Genomic DNA, 18,610 nt, shown 5'->3' on the forward strand with positions numbered 1-18,610 from the left:
GTGTCTGGTATGCAGGATTTTTGTCTCAGTTTACAGCAGGCCAATGACCCTTTTTGAACTTGCTTAATTGGCATTCCCCTTCAGGAGAACAAAACAGATTTTTCTGGTTGATGGGACTCGAAAATTGTAAATTTAAGAAGCGGCAGAAGTGATGACTGTCTAAGTCCAAAGGGACAGTATACTTGGCTGTCTGTGTGCAATGCAGCCTGGCAGAAAAGAGTAATTGCAAATTTGAACTGATCATATCCTATTCCATTTCAAGAACTGGATTTGTTAGCCAGTGTTTTCCCAACCTTAGATGTCAATGTTACTGTTCTGCCTAGTTGCAACAGTATGGCCCCACCATGGTAAGCAGTTAATGGTACAGGAGTAGTTTGGTTTGGAGATCCTAGGATTAGTTGGTTACAAAAGCAAGGAGAAAAAACATTGTTTAAAGGTTATCCAAATGTTACAGGACAATCTCCATGGAACAGATTAAAAACTGGGGGTCTGACAGGAAACGCTTCAGGAGAGTGGGAAGTTCCACCGGGATTCTTTTTGATTTGTGGGAATCAAGCATGGCCTGGTATTCCAAGATGACCTGTTGGTAGACCATGGTCTCTTGGTCCACTAAAATTATTTGCTCCCCACATGAGGAATTTATTGAATGCCATTCAAAGTCATTATCAAAGATCACATCGATCCATTTGGAATTTTGATGAGACTTGTAATGCCAATGTGCAATTACCATCATTGGTGACTGTCTGTCATTGCAACATCTTTCCATTTACCAGAGGGAATGGCTGCCAGGAATGTGAAAAATAAAGCTCATCTTGCCTGTTGGGTTGACAAACAGTTGCATTTGACTAAGAAAGTGTTGAGTGAGTTGCTGACTGATGTTGATAGTATTAGGCATGGCACCCTGCAGAATCGCGCAGCTATAGATTTTTTGTTATTAGCACATGGACACGGATGTGAAGGTTTTGAAGGAATGTGTTGTTTTAACTTATCTGAGCACTCCCAAAATATTCATAAACAATTGGCTGGACTACATGAAAACATGAAGCATATCAGAGATGATATGATCCTTTTTCAGGCTGGCTTGCTAGTTTGGGTTTAAGGGGTTGGTGGCAGACCTTGGTCAAGAGGGCAATAATGTTACTGATTGTATTTCTAAGCTTTCTGCTGCTTCTTCCTTGTTTGTTACAATGCCTTCAACAAATGTTGCACCATTTAATTCCTCCAATTTTAAAGAAAAGAAGGGGAGATGCAGGACCCTGGGCTGCGTTAGAATAAATTTGACCATAAAGAGAAAGAGTTAAGAACGTGGGCAAGGTTATCAGACAGGGAAGGAACAGTCGTGGTCAGCAAAAGAACAAAAAGCAAGAGCCAAAAGAAGATGAGAGATAGAGAAGTTTAACACACAAGTTGTGGTCCCATATACACAAATGTAATTATCCAATACAAATTCTTATAAGGACATGTGCAGCCAATTGTACAGGAGATACTTGTATGAATAGATCTATATACAGTATAAAAGTAACCAAGTTTAGAGAATAAACAAATGATCTGATCCTCATATTGGTGCTGTGTTATTCCTGTTCCTGCATGCAGAATTGAAGACTCCGGCACTGAACCTATGGCAATGACTAGCAGAGAGCCTCAGGATACCCCTACTCTCATGTCAATAAATTCTGAGTAGTGATTTAAATATGTCAGAAAATCAGGGGAAATGTTTAGCCTTGTGAGTTTCAGCAAAGTACTGAAGATGTCTTAGTTCCATGGATACAAGCTAGTAGGTGAGATGTGCACCTTTTCAGGAAGGGATTTTCTACACACCCAGCACTGAAATAAAGTAATGCCTCCTTTCAAACCCTGAGCTGGCTGTGGGGAACTGGCACTGCTTGGTAATTTTAAGTTTGGCAATTTTTTTGAGTAGGTCAGAAAGGTCAAAATGAAATATTTTCCAGCTGCTTCTCTCTGGTTTACCTTTTTTGAGAGCTAAAGCTCTGAGCTGCAGGTACCCTGAGTGTGTGCAGAGTAATGCAACTCCCCAAAACCCCTTGTATTTCCCAGAAGTCATCATCACTTGTTCCCAGGTGTGTCCAGATCTGGCAGGAGAAAGAGCCCACAGCACAGTGGGCACCGTGCCCTGCCCAGACAGAGCTCTCTGGCACTCAGCAGCAGCAGCAGCAGCAGCGCCAGCACTTTTCAATCTGCTCCTGCCTTAACTTCACCTGGGGGACAGAAGCCTCTGGAAATCAGCACTGCCACTCATGTTCCCAGCTTGGAGCAGCTGCTGCTGCTGCTGCTGGGTAGATCCTGCCAGTTCAACTGCTTCCAAATGGGAATAAAGGCAGAGATATATGTACACAGGAGCCCTGGGCACATCCAATAAATATGCAAATATGTGGAGAGATTTGTTAAGAATTATTTCAGCTGTTATGGCAACAGTGCTTTCTTCCCTGGTTCTGTGCAATGCTTTGGGCCATTCTCTTGGTCTGGTTGCCTTGTCTTTGGTCCCATGTGAGTGCTCAGCTGGGGAACAGGCTGTAGGTGCTTGGGCCACTCTTGCTTTTACTCTTGGATCCCTTGAACAATGGGATTTGTTTCACCATGGGACTTTGTGCAGCTTTGTGACAGAGGAGAACTTCCCAGGCTATTTGGTGTTTGCTGTAGGGGAGATTGGGTTACTTTGCATAAATTTGCATAAATTCCAAGGCAGAACACTTGCTTTGTGATGTCAGGGCATGGTTGCCACATTGTCATGGTGACATCAGAAGGTTGCCTTGGGGCACAGAAGGCCTCAGTGTCAGAGCAGCTCTTGGGCTTGCTCAGTGCAGGAGCATCCTCCTGCTTGAGGCGTTTGTCAGTGGGCAGCTGCACACTGACAGGAGCCTTGTGTATCTTGTGTTGGAGCAGTGTCTGCAAACTGGCACAGCAGTGCTCCAATGATGGAGCCACTCGCTGCTGCAGTTTGCACCGTTTACGGCTTTGTTTATTCCGGGTATTACCTGACAAACCTGGCATGTAAGTAGAGGTTTTCCCTGGGTGTAACCTAACCTGGATTTTGTAGGATTTTGTCTTCCTGCTTTTTCTTAGTCACTGGGTTGATTTTGAAACAGAAGGACCATTAGGATGCCACTGCTTTGCTAAAGCTCCTGTCAACAAGTTTAGCAGAAAACGGGATGCCTGTAGCCAGGGGTCTGCACGCAGCATTTGCAAGGGTTCCATTCCCTGCACAGGAGAGTCTGTGGCAGCAGAGTCTGTCCTTTCCTCAGTTTGCTGGCTCAAGCAGGATAGCTTTGAAAATGCAGAGACCTTCTCAGAAGGCCTTCTTAAAACTTTGTGGTTCTCCCCATAATTGAGGGAAAGCTTCTTTTGTTCTCAGTTTTGTCATGAAAGGATTTGACTAAGTTCACCCTTTTCTGAGTGCTAGAATAGCAATAGCCTTTGCAATGAAGTGCAAACTCCAAAGCAGCGAGTGTCTGCTTCTGAACGCTGGAGCTGCTGTTGCTGTGCTGCACAATAGAACTGCCACAGCTCAGGGGGATTTGGGGGAAGATTTTCTGGGCCAATGTTTTCAGCAAGTTAATGAGAATTACTGCATGCAACTTATCTTTTAAAAAAGTATCTGAAAGGGAAAAGAGCAAAAGCTACTTTATCTGTTGGACAAGACTCGAGAATTGAGTGTTAAAGAACACTTTGCATGTTCTTGATCAAGTTTGTGTTCACTTACTGGCAAAAGAGGCCAAAGTGTAGGCACAAGCAAGAATATTGCCCAGTTCCTTGTTGGATGTGTGAAAGAATTGTGTCCCCTGAGGGAGGCTGTCAGAGGAAAATACCCTCTGTTTGGGTTCACTTATTCTATGGGATTCAGCAGCCCAGGCAGTTTTCTCACCCCATTGCGTTCATTTTCCCTTGCTCACTGCAGGTCACCTGAGGCGTTTGTTCAGAGGTGCCGATCCTGAGGTGAGTGAGAAAGGAACCTTTGATATTCCTGCTGTTGGAGAATTGTGGAGCAAGCTGGGAGCTTGGCCTGTGGCAGCAGAGCGTAGGTGGCCAGCTGAGTAGGCTGAAAGGAAATCCATTTCCATGTCTGCAGCAGTGATAGCAAAGGCATTGCTGCCTATTTCCTCATCTTCCACTGCAGTGCTTTCAAAGAACCGGAAGACCAGTTTTGCAGAAAGAACACTGCTTCTTGATAGTAGCCAGGGTGGGAGATCTAATTCAGACAATTTGCAGTCCAGTTGAATTAAGCCATTTTCATTTAGTTGGAGTGACTTAGAATCCCATTGCTATCAAAGGGGATGATTTGTCTTTAGTCGAGCTGGTTGTAGAAATAGAGCAGAATAGAAGTAAGGTTATAAATGATAGGTAGCTGCCTGTCCCTAACACTACTATCTGTGCACAGAGCCCAGAACCAACAGCAGACTCTTCTCTGGCTCCCTCTGCTCCTGGAGAAGAGGCCAAAGAGGAGCAAAATGACCACGAGCCTCCAGCACTGGTCACACCCCAGCCTGAACATTCAGAGACTGTAAGTGCCACTTCTGGCTGGTGTTGTCTTTAATGCAAGGCAGAGCTGCAAGTTCCTGAGCAGCCAGCACTTGCTGTTGGTAGCTGAGGCTGCTGAGTGCTGGAGTCGTGCCAGCACCTAGCAAGTCACCCCAGGCAATGACAGCTGAAAAATGACTTTTGATCTGTCATGTTTAGGCCCCCAATTGCTGGGATTCTGAGAGGGGCCAGCGTGAATCATGAAGGCTCCCTGTGCCCAGAGGAGGGAGCATTTCAAAGACACTGCTCAGCCATGTCACATTCTGGAGAGGACACTGTGGTCTGGAGAGTCCTGTGCCCTACAGACTGGTCAAGTAGCTGCAGGCACAAAAGATGTGGATCTGACCACACAAGCGCTTTGGGGTGGTTTGTCTCCATGGCCTTCTTGGGTGTGCTTACCTGGGAGTATTTCAGAGACACACTGGGGATGTGGAATTTCTGACTGAAATCAGGGATTTTGGTGCCTTTGTTGCCAGGTTGTTGTTTTGCCTCTTCAGGCAGAGCAGTCAGTAGCAGAGCTGACAGGTGCTCTGAGCCCACGTCTCTTCTGGCTTTTGATAAGCTGCAAAGAGATGATTTTGTTGTCTGTGAATCCATGTGGGGCCACTCTTCTCTTGTGGCAGAAGACACAAATTGCACTGTCCTGAATCCTTCTTCTGAGGCAAAACCAGAGACTCCATATGTCTGTTGAGACTTTTCTTTCTGAAGTCTGCAGCTTTGAAAACTCCCCTGGAGCCTGGAGGCTGGGATAAAGCCGCAAGTCCTTGAGTGCTGTCTTGTGCTGCTAAGAACAAGAAAGGCATCTCCAAATTCTGGATGGTGTCTTGAAAGTCAAATGTGCAACTTGGTGCCTGAGCAGCTGCCTGGGACAAAGCACCCAGGGGTGTCGCTCAACAGCAGCTGAACGTGAGCCAGCTTGGGCCCAGGTGGCCAAGACGGCCTGGGGCATGCTGGCCACGTGTCAGCAAGAGTGGGGCAGCAGGAGCAGGGCACTGAGCATCCCCCTGTGCTGGGCAGCACTGTGGTGCTTCAAGTCTGCTTCAAGCAGACTTCCATCAGTCCCTACATGACAGTCTCACCACTTGGGCCACTTTCCTGCCAAACATCCCCTCCCTGCAGCCAAGAGGATTAGACCCTGGAGTGGGTGACAATTTCATCCTTTGCTTTGTTTATTTGTCTATTGGTTTGATTGTAAAAAGGACTCTGTGTAATTTCTCCTTCTGCAGCCATTAAAGGTGCTTTGGCTCAACCCTTCCTGCCCACTTGCAGCACTGGAAGAAACTCTGTTAGAATTTGAATTTGGAAGATGGCAGTTCTGGAAAATGCAGTATTTTTGCAGGAGAACACATAGTTTGGAGTGGGGATGTTGGGGCAGAAGGAGCTGTTCTGGTGCTAGGCCAGACAGCAGGGCTTGCACATCACTTTCAGGTGAACAGTGCCCATGCCTTTTGGCAGCCCATGGTTGATCAATAGGTGTTGTGTTTGGGAATTGAGCAGGAAATCAATGGCCTTGCATTCCAGCTGGTGCTGAGAGATCAGAGAGGCTGGGAGGGGCTGGGCTTCATTTCTGATTGCAGCCACTTCAGCACCATCAGTGTGGGTGAGTCCAAGAGAAGAACTTTTCTGAGCACAGATGCACAAAGACTGCAGTTCCCAGAGCAGTGCTCTGGGTCTGACAGCAAAGCACTGACACAATCCAGATTCCCCAAGAGTGTGATTTATTGAAGCAACAGGAGAGCAAGTTCAGCACTGCTGCTGATGGGGGCACTGGCTACCAAGTGTTGATGTGTGTAGGGATAGAAAATATAGTAAGAGAGTTTATAATAGTGAGATCTAGCTGTCTGTCTATCTATCTATCTATCTATCTATCTATCTATCTATCTATCATCTATCTATCTATCTATCTATCTATCCATCTATCTATCTATCTATCCATCTATCTATCTATCATCTATTTGATAGATATCAAATATTCCATTTGAATTTTCCCATCTCTGCTCCAAAGCAGTTGGTGGTATAAAGGCCACCTAAAGGCATCCCTTTGAGGAGAGGAGGAGAGACAGGTTCCATTGACTGATCCAGAGCAGGCAGAGATGATTCCCCCTGCAGAGATGGTTGGTTTTTTCCCTCACAGCTCTTTTCCTCCTCCACTCTCTTCTGCTGTGAAAACTTCTTTTTATGCAACAAATTGCTGCATGTCCTAAGGGAGTGGAACAATCTCAAGCTCAAGGTGGAGTTTGGAGACTTTGGTCATTACATGGATTACATGACACATGGTTTCCTTCATTGGCATCCCTAGGGGTGTGTCAATTCATTTGTTGATGGGGCCTTTGGAGGATCTCTGTTAGTGCTGCTCAGAATTCTCAGCTGACAAAAGAGGGAGGATAAACACCTTGGTCCTCTCCCATATACTCAGGTGGCCATAGGGGCTCCCTGACCTCCATCAGAGGATCAAATTGCACACATCCTTATCTCCTGAATGAGCAGGATTTCTAACAAGAGTGTAGATGTCAGAAAGGCAGGAATGGTGGTGCAGGCCTGAGGAGAACATGAACTCCACAAGTGTCTCTCACAAGGGATGAAATCACACAGGAAGCCACCTGCAGAGCCAGGGTGGAGCTGTGGGACAGGGCTGAGTGTGAGTGACTATGGAAAGACAAAGAGGACAGAGCAGAAGGGGAGGGAGGCCCTCAGCAGACCCTTGAGAAATGGCACACATTTCCTGTCAGCTGCCCAAGAGTCTGTTGGGGATTCAGACCCAGCTGGACCCTGATTGTACTGCCAGTGTCACTTTGGAATCTGTGTCTCCCCATGGGCAGAGAACAAGCCAGGAGAGCAGCAGCACAGTGCTTTGGGAACGTGTGAGCCCATCAGTGTTTGAGTCTTGGCCCACAAATGTTGTGCGGGGAGTTGAAGGCCATGTTCTCTTGCTTTCTTTGCAGGTTGTTCTGGAGAAAGAGCAGGAGCAGATTGATTTGTCAGAGATGCCATGCCAGACTGAGGGAGAGCTGTTGCCAGCCCGAGAGCAGGAAGAGCAGCTTGGGCAGCAGGTGGAAGAGGCACTGGAGAATGGCCAGGTAAGCCTGACTCAGCAGGTGACAGAGTGCAGGGCAGGAAGAGGGGCATAAAACACAGCTCTTGGGACTGAGGAGGCCAGGAGTCCTAGAAGCACTGAAAGCACAGAGCCTTGTAATCTGCAGAGATCAGCACTGGGACAGGAGGGTTACAGTGGAAGCAGAGGTGGTTAAGTAGGCAGAAAGAAGCGAATGAATGAGTGTGATTTTGAGGCTGAAAGAGGGAAAAGCTGAGCCTGATGGCAGCTCCCAGTCATTTGCTCTCCATTTGTGTGTTCAGAATATCAAGGCAGAGCCACAGGCAGAGTTGCCTGAAGCTCAGAGTGCCATCGTGGCAGTGAAGGGAAGGCACCAGGAAGACATGAGGAGCACCGAAGAGGAGATGAGGCTCCATCAGCAGAGAGGAGACCAACAAAACCGGGTGAGTGAAAGAGTGGCAGCCACTCCACTCATTAAGCTGTCTCTCTCTTCTGCTTTACAGAACTTCAAGGAAAAGCTGCAGGCAGAGCTGCAGGAAGCTCGGGCTAGGATCGAGGCAAGGGAGAAGAGGCTGGAGGAAGGAATGAAAATCATCAAAGAGAAAACAAATCACCTGATTGAGGAGATGGAGGTTCTAGACAATCAAGTGAGTGAAACAGCAATAGCTACTGCAGTGGCTGCAGTCTGGGGATTTGTGCCCTTCTTGCCTTTCCTCTGCAGAGCAGCAGGGAGCTGGGGTGATGCCTCTCAGTGCCATCCTGCTGTAGTGTCTATCCCAGCTGCTTTGAAGGAAACTTGCTGGTGTGCTGAATCCCAACTACTGCTCTGGACAGTGGCACAAATCATTTTCCCCTTTTGCCAGCACTCATCTGAGTGCATTCCTGCTGGCCTGTTCCTCCTCCCCTTGTTTCTTCAGGTGTTTTTGCAAGTGAACACAGTCACCCAGATAGATGTTGAACACAAGCCACAAGCTGTCTGTATCCCTTGGGGAATCTGCTCCTCTCCTGCTCGTTCCCTTTCCTCACAGTCAATGAGCCTTGGCAGAAAGGGACAAGCTGTAGTCTCTGACTGCTTTGTTCTGTTTGACTTGAGGTTGGAGTGTTGACATCTCACCTGGCAGCCTCGGAAGGCTTCCAGCAAATGACTGGTGATGAAGAGCCCCAAGGTCAGCGTGAGGCACAGCAACTGTCCCAAGCAGAGATGCTGAAGTGTGTCTCCAAGATGATGGAGGAAAAGTGGACTCAGTGGGAGGAGGTACAACATTTGGACAAGGATCTGCAAATGTGTCTGCAGCCCTTGGAGGGGGAAAAGGATCCTTGGGAGGAAATGGAATGGTCATTGTTGCAGTCATCCTTCAGAAAATCCATGAAAATGGAATACGAAGGTGTCTATGAACTCAATTAAAACCAACTTCTGGTTTTGACCATTTGGTTTCAGAAGCAGGCATCCAAAATAATCCAGTTTATGAGCTTGGCATATGGCTAAGAGCAACTTCTTACGGGCTTGTGTTTGTAAAGATAACTTAGGGCAATCTCTGCCGGTCATCTTTCTGACACCAACTCATTTCTACTCTCAGATCTACACAGGCTCTTCTATTGAATCTGCTGCATCATCATCATCATCATCAGCAGCAGCAGCAGCAGCAGCAGCAGCAGCAGCAGCAGCAGCAGCAGCAGCAGCGTCATCTAAAGGAGCCTTGGTTCCCCAACCAGAGAAGTGGAGCCCGGGCTGTTCATCCATCTCCAGCACTGACACAGATGCTGCTCAGCTACAGGACGACTTCCTGGAGCTTCTGAGTATGGCTTGTGTATTTCTTGTCTGAGGGACAGTGAATTGTGTGCACGTGCCAGCATAGCTGTACCAAATATTCCTCCTCAATTTGGTGTCGCAGAGACATTTAGGGCTCCCCACAGGAACTGCTGTGCTTCAAGGCAGTGAGAGACCACTCTGGGTGTTCCTGTTGCCTCTGAGGGAATCTTGGACTGGCTCGGGTCTGCCTGGGCTTCGTTTTCTCCTAAAGGCAGAAGCAGAGATTGTTCTTGCATCAGCAGAAGGCTGTAACCTAGCAAATTATCTATTCAAGTGCTGCATGCTAGTGGCCAAACTGAAGAGAACATTTGATTCCTAAATTCAACTTAGACTCCAGGCTTCCCTACACTTGTCAGAACCAAAATGCTTCAGAGAAATTGAATGCTTTTGGGGTTTTGTGGTTTTGTTGCAGTTCTGATTTTAATTTGGGGTTTTTCTGGCTTATTTTGTGGGTTTTTTTGCTAGAGATTTTCTCCATCCTGAAGGAGCTGTTCTGCCCCATGTGTCTTACTGGTGTCATTTTTATGAACATTCTTATTACCACTATTACATCTACTACATTATTTGATGAGAATGCTGTATTTTTGTCAGTGAGGACTCCTTTGAAAGAACATCAGGTGACAGCAGAAACAGAGAGCAAGAGCAGTTTTCACTGGGCCCACAAGGAAAAAACAGATACTTGTATAACAATCTGAAATTAATATCCTACTTTTATTCTTATAAAGATATCTCCAAGAGACACACAGACATGGTGTGATCAGAAAAAACTTCACCGCAGGCGTTTCTCAGGAGGGAGCCTCCAGCCCCTCCACTGTGTATTCCTCAGATCCATGGCACTTTTTCATATCTGATTCAAATCATTCCCATGACTCTTAGAATGCTACCCATTGGCCCAACCCCTGCTCAGATCAGTCTCTAGGAAAACACATCAAGCCCTCTGTGATTCTGCAGCACAACCCATTTAATCTGCTTCTTGCCCATAAGAGCTGCCAGTGTTGTGCCCTCCCATAAAGACCTGGTGGGGCTGAGAAAAGATCCCAGTTGATTCTGTGTGTACTTTCACCTGTTGAGACAAAAAAGGGCATTGATCCACACCTCGGTGTGTCTGATGCCAAAGCCAATCCCGTTGTGTCCTGAATGGGGGCAGCAGCTTGTCAGGGGCTCAGGCTGGCTGTGGCTTGTGGCCATGGCTTGTTAGTGCTCATGCTTGGCCTTTGGCAGCCTTGCTGTGTGCCCTGGCCCTGAGGGCTGCTCTGACTGCAGGGGCTGGAGCCTTCCTTAGCTGGGAGAGTGGCGCTGCCGCCCGGCCGGCCGCTGCAGAGCCGAGCTGGCCCGAGGCAGCAGCCCCTCGTCTGGGCCGGCTTCTGCACGGCACGGCCTGGACTCCCGAGAGGGACAGCATCTCCTCTGGGCAGCTGTGCGTGTCACAGCGGCGCCTGAGCAGCACTGCTGTCCTCGCTGCCCTTGCCCGCTGTGCCCACTTGGGAAGGTGGGGGGAACGTGTGCGGTGCTGAGAGGCCGAGTCCAATGGCAGCCACTGATCCGCACTGTCAGGGTGAAGGGAAGCACTGGGGTTCTTCCCATGGGCCCTGGGCAAGGGCGTCTTGGAGCTCAGCCTGCTCATACAGGGTGAGGGTCCTGATGCCAAAAGCCCCCTTGGAATGGGTTACAGCATCAGCTGCTCTGCTTTACAGATGGAAAGGCATTCATTCTTTTGGCAAATTGCAGCATGCTGGAGATGATGGGAACATTTGGCAATGCTCTTCCTCTTACCAAATTGGCATCTCTTTGTAGGAATTGATTCTAGGTGTCAAGATGCATTTAATCTTAGGAAGTATGAAACCTTTTGTTGAATGAAACATTGAAGTGTTTATTCCCAAGAAAAGAAAGGCTCTGTTAGGTCCAGCTCTCTTTAATGTTTATAGATGACAAACATACTTGCCATGCTACCTGTTCTCTTCTGGTCTCTGTTTCCTCTGAATGTAGTCTCCCTGTGCTTAGTTTCCTGTCAAGAAGTCTTTTCAAAGGATTGTTCAAAATCAGTTTTTGTGCCAGGCACTTGTGCTGTGCAGCTGCCTCTCTTCTTGTTGTTGCTCCTGTTCTTCTTGTTGCTGCCCAGCTGACTACAAAGTGTCCAAAACCCCAGACAGTGGGGCTGCCTTTTGTATCTCTTGGAAGGTGGGATTTCTGCTTGAAAGTGAGCATCTTGTATTTTGTTTCTCTCAGGAAAAATGGTGAACATGGAAAATCCCAGGATGAAATACATTGAACTGGAAAATCTGGGCAGCGGGTGAGTCCAATCTCAGTTACTTCTCCAAAACCATGGGCCAGGTGTTCTGCTGGTGGAATAACCAGCAAGTGTGAAGTTAGACACTTCACTTCAAACAAGTTAGACACTCATTTTCAAACATATTCAGACTCTGAGGTTAGATTGTCACTGATGATCAGAATTTATAAGTGTGCTCAGAAGGCATTGTCATAGACATCTCCATGCTGCCAACTGTCATGCAGCTTTTAAGTATTTACAGCAAAGATCTCCTGTCTGGAGTGGCTTTCACTCCAAGATCTAAACAGCTTCTCCTTTCTTTGCTGCTGTTTTTTTTCTAGGGCTTTTGGAGAGGTTTCTAGAGCACTTGACATTGCCACAGGAGGAGAGGTAAATGTCAACAGCCCCTGCAGACTCTGCTGCTCTCAAGGCCTTTCCCTACGGGTGACATCTGTGCCTGGAGCTTTGGGTAGAGCTGTGCAGCAAAGACACAGGAAGCACAGACTGGTGCCAGCCTGCAAATTGCACTTGGGACAGTCTTTGTCCTTCTCAGCTGCCAGTAGGAAGGCAAGGAGGGCAGCGGTTCCTTGCAGAGAAGGACGTGCCCACTTGCTCTCATTTGCTAAAACCAAGGTTTAGCATGTCACTTAGAGCATCTCACTGCTCCTTGGGGCTAGAGCTTCAGAGTCCTGAATCCTCATTTCTGGCTACCAGCAAATACATCTGAATGTTACTGGTAGCTCATTAGCCACTTGGGAGCTGTACATAGGGAGAGATCTGCAAGGTGTCCCTAAAAGCCCAAAGGCCTGCCTGTATCCACAGAGTACCAAGGCACAGATTACTTCTCTGGAAGTGCAGGCAGAGCAGCAGAGAGTGTGGTCAGAGCTTTGTGGGTGAGAGTTGATACACCTTTGTTACCAAGTGGACAAGACAAAGTGTCAGTGGTCAGGTGTCATGTAACTGTCCCCAAGGGAGCAGAGCAATGGGCTGTTGGATTGTCACTTCCTAATTACTCCAATGTCTAATCACAAGGTGCTTTGGCACAGCTTGGCTGTGCCAGTCCAGAATCACTCACTCCATGTGAGAAGCTCCATGCCAACTTCCAAAGTTACTCATTTTCAATATCATTTTAGGTGGCCATAAAGAAAATCAATCTTCAAGGACAGATCAGGAAGGAAGCAATTGCTTATGAACTCATGGTCATGAAAATGAATAGGAACCCCAACATTGTGACCTGTTTAGAGAGGTGAGGGGTTCTTGTTTTATCCCACCAACATTTATTTACATACTCAACGCATGCAAAGTTAAAAACCCACTTTGGTTACTGGCAGAAAAAAGAGCTCTTAATTACTGGTTAATTATGATTTCTCACCTTATCTCCAGTGGATGGAAGAGATTTTTGCATTTTGTCTGCATTATTCTACCCTGGCAAATGCAGCTTGAAAATTGTCCAAAAATCTGGACCAGCCCTATCTTAAGAACAAAACACCCTGTAAATTCATTTCCTCCACATTGGATTGGGGCTTAACTTTTTCAAGTTTTTAGGAGCACCTTTGAAGTGCTGATAAACCACCCTAGAGAGAAGATTTCCCTTGCATCGCTGCCCTTTTTCCATTGCTGTGAATGCCAGGAAGACTCGGTGCTTATTAAAAGAGATACCATGTGTGACAGCTTTTTTATCTGGGCTGTTACAAAAGTGCATTTTTCACTTGCTGGCCATTTAAGACATCTCCTTTTTTGTACATGTGCCATTCTCCTTGAGACTGAACAGATTGCAAACCCTGCACAGCCTAGAGGCAATGTCTATTCCTTTTATTCTGTCCTTGTCACAAAGGCACCCAGAAATAAGAATCAACTGTTGTCTTTTGCAAACAGCAACGTAGCCATGCATGTTCATCTCCACACCCTTGTTTCCTTCTTTCAGTTACTTTGTGGGGAAGCACCTTTGGCTGGTGATGGAGTACATGGATGGAGGCACTCTGAGAGATATCATCAGTGAGACTCAAATGTCAGAAGGAGAGATTGCAGTTGTCAGCCGTGAGGTCAGGGATCCCACCTGTGCTTCCAAGGGCTTGAGCAAGATTGTCTGGGAAACTGGGGCTCAGAATGGGAGTGATTTCATGGGCCAAGCTTGGTTTCTGTCTTGCTGGTAGGCTATGAGCAAGCAAGAGCCTTTCAAGTGAACTGCCTGCCAGTGTCCCTACACTCACTCTACTCACTCCTTGTACTCTTATCTCCTGCGGCTGTAGTCTAGTTCTGTCGCTTCTATTTGGATTTGCTGTTCTCCACCTTGCCTCTCTAAATGCTTACTTTGTGCTTATCTGCACTACATTCCTTACCTCTAAAGCAAAGGTGCTGGTGGCAGGATTTGAAACAAACAGCAAAGAAAAAAAGAGGGACTAATTTCTTTTAGGTCTCAGCAGAAAAGGATAGTAGTGCAGCCCAAATGCTGTTTGCTTCTGAGCACACCCACTGCAGCTGCAGTCACTCCGCCTTTTTTGCAGGGGACAGTCTACAACAGCAGTTGCTGCTGCTGTTGCAAAAGCTGCCATGCCTTTCCTGACAAAGGTCCTGCTCTGCTCCTGTTGCAGCAGCAGGCTCTTCCTCTCAGTGGCACTGTGTTCTGCCATTACTCCCCATTCCCCTGCAAAGGGAATTTTTACAGCTGTTTCCTTGCTTGTGTGATGAAATCACATCACTCATTTTTGCCCCCCTGTTTCTGTTTTCTCTCGCAGTGCCTGCAAGGACTGGATTTTCTTCACTCCAACCATGTGATCCATCGAGACGTGAAGAGCTGCAACATCCTTCTCAGAACGGACGGCTCTGTCAAGCTGGGTCAGTGTATTCTTGGTGAGGTTCAGCCTCCCAGGGATGTGGGTTGTGGGGCTGCTTTCAGTGACTGCCAGCTCCCCAAAAATGGTGCTGCTGGCAGTGCAGGTGCCCCTGCTGTGAGCTGAAGGCACAGTTGTGATGTGCACAGAGGTATGACAAGATACCACAAGCACTCAAGAGTGGCATTGGTGTGTCCCATCCAAAGGAAAGGAGCTACAATCTAAAGCTTCAGAAAAAGAAAGGCCATTGCTGGAGGAAGTGTAAAAAAGGTGGGGATTTTTTGAAGCAGCCAATTCCATATTTCCTTGGCTAAAGCCCTGAGGAAATCGAGCAGGAATGGATTTCCAGCAGATGACAAAGTGCATTCTGAGACTGGGAGTGGGCAATGCTTTTGCTTGGTTTCCTAATTGGAGCTGCCTTTCACGGTGTGTTGTTTTCTCCACAGCTGACTTTGGCCTCTCTGCTCAGCTCACCCCTGAGCAGAGGAGACAGATCTCCGTGGCCAGCACTTCTGGGTTGATGGCGCCTGAAGTCGTGACAGGTCACCCGTACGGCCCCAAAATGGACATATGGTCTTTTGGAATCGTGGGCATCGAAATGGTGGAACGAGAAGTTCCTTCCTGGAATGAAACTCCTGTCTCGGTAAGGTGCAAATACTCACTGATCCTGCTGACTTTCTCACCTGTCCCATGTCCTGTGTGCCACTGGACAAAATGCCATTGCCATCTGCTGGCACTACTTCCACCAAGGTCCCCTTCTAAAAATGTCCCTGCAGCACATCAGCATCTGCTGTAGGTTTGGTTGCATCAGCAGGCAAGTGGCAGGTACCCAGTTCAGAAACGTGCCATTTTGGCCTGCAGCCCTGCTGGCCTCTGTGACATTTCTCTTTTGCTTTTTGAAAATTCTTGGAGCTTGTCTCTGAAGGAGAAGAATTTTTCAGTGGAGTGTTCAGAAGTGTGATAAATATCCTTTGAGATGGAGTTGGGACCTTCCCGGTTTCAATTTTCTAGAAAAAGAAAAAATGAAAATAAAGAAAAGGAAATGGAAAAGAAAAAGCAAAAAGGAAGAGAAAAGGGACAAGAAAAAAAGAAAAAGGAATAGGATAAGGAAAAGGAAAAGGGGGAGGAAGAGGAAGAGGAAGGGAAAAGGGAAGGGAAAAGGAAAAGGAAAAGGAAAAGGAAAAGGAAAAGGAAAAGGAAAAGGAAAAGGAAAAGGAAAAGGAAAAGGAAAAGGAAAAGGAAAAGGAAAAGGAAAAGGAAAAGGAAAAGGAAAAGATAAAATTAAACTTAAAATTAAAAATAAAAATAAAATCAGGAAAAGAAAAAGAAAAAGAAAAAGAAAAAGAAAAAGAAAAAGAAAAAGAAAAAGAAAAAGAAAAAGAAAAAGAAAAAGAAAAAGAAAAAGAAAAAGAAAAAGAAAAAGAAAAAGAAAAAGAAAAAGAAAAAGAAAAAGAAAAAGAAAAATAAAAAGAAAAAGAAAAAGAAAAAGAAAATAATAGAACAAAAAGGAAAAGTAAACAGAAAATACAAAAATCAAAGTAGTTCTGCTTGCTTTTTCCTTTATTAAACAAAGCACATCCATTTTTGTCCAAATTCTAGCATCTTTTCCAAATCCTGTGGCTTTCAAGTCATCTGTACATTGTTCTGTCATGTGTCTGGGTGGCCTGGAAAAGTTCAGGATGTGTTTTTCTCCAGCTGCAGTTAGAATTGTGTGCCAAAGCCCCGGCTGTTTCTTGGTACTTGAACAGGAGGATGAGCCTGCAGTCAGGTGCCTGGGGCTGGGATCCAAGGGGTGCAGTTGACGCCGGTGCTGTTCCTTTAGCACAGGAGCAGGGCCATCCCTGGGTTGCACAGCGCTAGTGACAGTGAGGACTCCCCACCATGCCCACTAGCTGAGCTCAGCTGCAGAGGGACGGGATAAAACCTCCTTTTTGACCTCTGCTGTTATGGGAAAAGTGAAGGAAATTTTCCTCTGGCTTGAAGAGGATCAAAGTCTCCTTGGTCAGCATCTATTTCATTGCTACCAGCACTGGTGGGTGTTTTCTTGCAGACTCCTAGGCCTCTCCCCACTGTCATTTCTGTCTGTTTTAAATGTTTTCTGCATCTGCATTTCTTTCAAGAAGTAAAACAAAAACTTGATGATTTTTGTTTCATGGAAGCTGTGCTTAAGGGACCAACAAGCATGGCAGTGATCCCTTTTGTGTAATAATCCTTGGAAATAGTATAGCTAGAGCAAATTCCCCCTCCCAAATGGCCTGTCAAGCTATTCACACAAGCTGGTGTGAATCCTCAGAGAAGCAAAAGCTGCATTTGGTGATGGAGTTCTCATTAACCAGAGAACTAGTCAGTGAAAATCAGCTGCCAAGGCAAGATCTGCTGGATGTTGGAAAAGCTGGGGCTGCCTCAGTGTTTAAGTTTTTTATTGGTATAGGAAAGTCATCTCTGCCTCTCTGCCAGGGCAAAAACTGCCACTGCAGAGTGGAGCTGAAACAATGGGCTCTGGGAGAGCAGTTGCAGATGGGAAAGAAGCAGGTGGAGCCTCTTGTTTCCTTTTTCTCCAGCCTCAACTCCTGATAAACATAAGAGGGACACCAAAGCTGCAGCAGACCAACCTATTCTCGCTTTTGCTGCATGACTTCCTGAACTGCTGCCTGCAGACAGACGAGGCACAGCGCTGGTCTGCTGAGGAGCTCCTGCAGGTAAAATGCCAAGGGGCTGCAGGTGAAACAGTGTCTGAGGGATGGGCTCCTCCTCCGCTGAAATGCAAGGCATCAGATGTGCCCCCCTCCTCCTCACCTCCAATCTTCCTTCTGTTCAAATGGAAATGGCGAGGAATTCTAGCAGGACTGGCAGGGACCTGTAAAGCTCATGTGGTCCAAGTGCCCTGCAATGAGCAGGGACATCTTTAAAGGGATCAGGATGTCCAGAGCCCTCTCCCACCTGCCTGGAATGGTTCCAGGGACCGGGCACCTACAAGCTCTTAGGACAACCTGTGCTAGTGTTGTTTGTGTGCCCAAGGAAACAAGTTCTTCCTTAGACTTCTTCTGATTCCATCCCCTTTTTCTTCAAACATATTAGCCCATGTCCTGTTGTCACTGGACCTATTCAAAAAGATGTCCTGCACACCCTCAGAAGCCACTCTGAAGTTTTGGAAAGTGGCTAGAAAGTCTCCCTGGGGCCTGTTCTTCTCCAGGCTGAATAACTCCAGCTCTCTCAGCCTGGCAGAGAAAGCACCATTACTAGAGCCCTGCTAGGGCAAAAGTCCCATCAAAATGAAGAAAGAAGAATCAATGGATGAGTGGGATTCTGGGCCAGGTTTGCCTGTGATGGCAAGGTCCTGCACGTGAAGATGGAGGTGCAGATGCCCCCATTGGTCCCCTTTCTGGGTCTGTCTGGGAACCAGAGGAATCCTGATGGAGGCTGCGAAGCATTGAGCTTGGAAAGTCATGGTTAATTGAGTTTTGCTGATTTCTTTTTTTCTCTTTTGGGCAGCATCCATTTGTAACATTAACTGAGCCTGTGTCCAGCCTGGTGCCGCTGATCATTTCAGTGAAGAGGAGGAAGGAGGAGAAAACATCAGGACCAGCGTAGAGTCAGCTTGTAGACTAGGATTGTAGAGTAGGGTTATAGAGTCAGATTGTAGACTAGAATTGTAGAGTAGGGTTATAGAGTAGGATTCTGAACTAGGATTATAGAGTAAGGTTCTAGAGTAGGATTGTGGACTAGAATTGTAGAGTAGGGTTATAGAGTAGGAGTATAAATCAATAAAATTTCTGAAATTTTAACTCATCTGGAAGATTGCTTTCTTTCTTACCCTGTGAATAAGCTCAGCATTTCCTTCTGAGCTATCAGTTGTCTCTTAAAGGTGCAAAGTGATATTCATGGCTTCTTTGGTGTGCTTTGAAAGTGGGGAAGGCTCTTCTTCAGTCACCCTCTCCAAACTGCCCGGCCTTTGGAATTTGGCTCACTGGCTGGGTTTTGGCCAGCTGTGTGGTATGTCTAATTGAGGCAGAAAGGGCAATGGCATTTGCAGGTACAAGCAGTGGAGGTGTGGGGCAGCCAAAACATCCTGTGTAGATTCAGGCCTTCAGCTGTGACTCCAGAGCATTTGGGTTCCT

The 18,610-nt window shown here is 46.8% G+C and overlaps 1 protein-coding gene across 1 annotated transcript; it reads left to right on the top strand.

The window, feature by feature from the left end:
- The first annotated feature begins 2,724 nt into the window (after positions 1 to 2,724).
- Positions 2,725 to 18,277, top strand: LOC111944946 (uncharacterized). Its single transcript, XM_086867718.1, has 15 exons — positions 2,725 to 3,009; positions 3,914 to 3,951; positions 4,394 to 4,516; positions 7,476 to 7,610; positions 7,888 to 8,232; positions 8,679 to 8,840; positions 9,163 to 9,382; positions 11,622 to 11,685; positions 12,003 to 12,051; positions 12,795 to 12,907; positions 13,586 to 13,703; positions 14,397 to 14,496; positions 14,939 to 15,135; positions 17,054 to 17,191; positions 17,985 to 18,277. The coding sequence occupies exons 1-15, from the start codon at positions 2,931 to 2,933 to the stop codon at positions 18,081 to 18,083; spliced, it is 1,980 nt and encodes a 659-aa protein (XP_086723844.1). The 5' UTR covers positions 2,725 to 2,930; the 3' UTR covers positions 18,084 to 18,277.
- The last annotated feature ends 333 nt before the right edge of the window (positions 18,278 to 18,610 follow it).

The sequence above is a fragment of the Cyanistes caeruleus genome, chromosome Z (assembly GCF_971803275.1).
Source record: "Cyanistes caeruleus chromosome Z, bCyaCae1.hap1.1, whole genome shotgun sequence".
Classification (NCBI taxonomy): Eukaryota; Metazoa; Chordata; class Aves; order Passeriformes; family Paridae; genus Cyanistes; species Cyanistes caeruleus.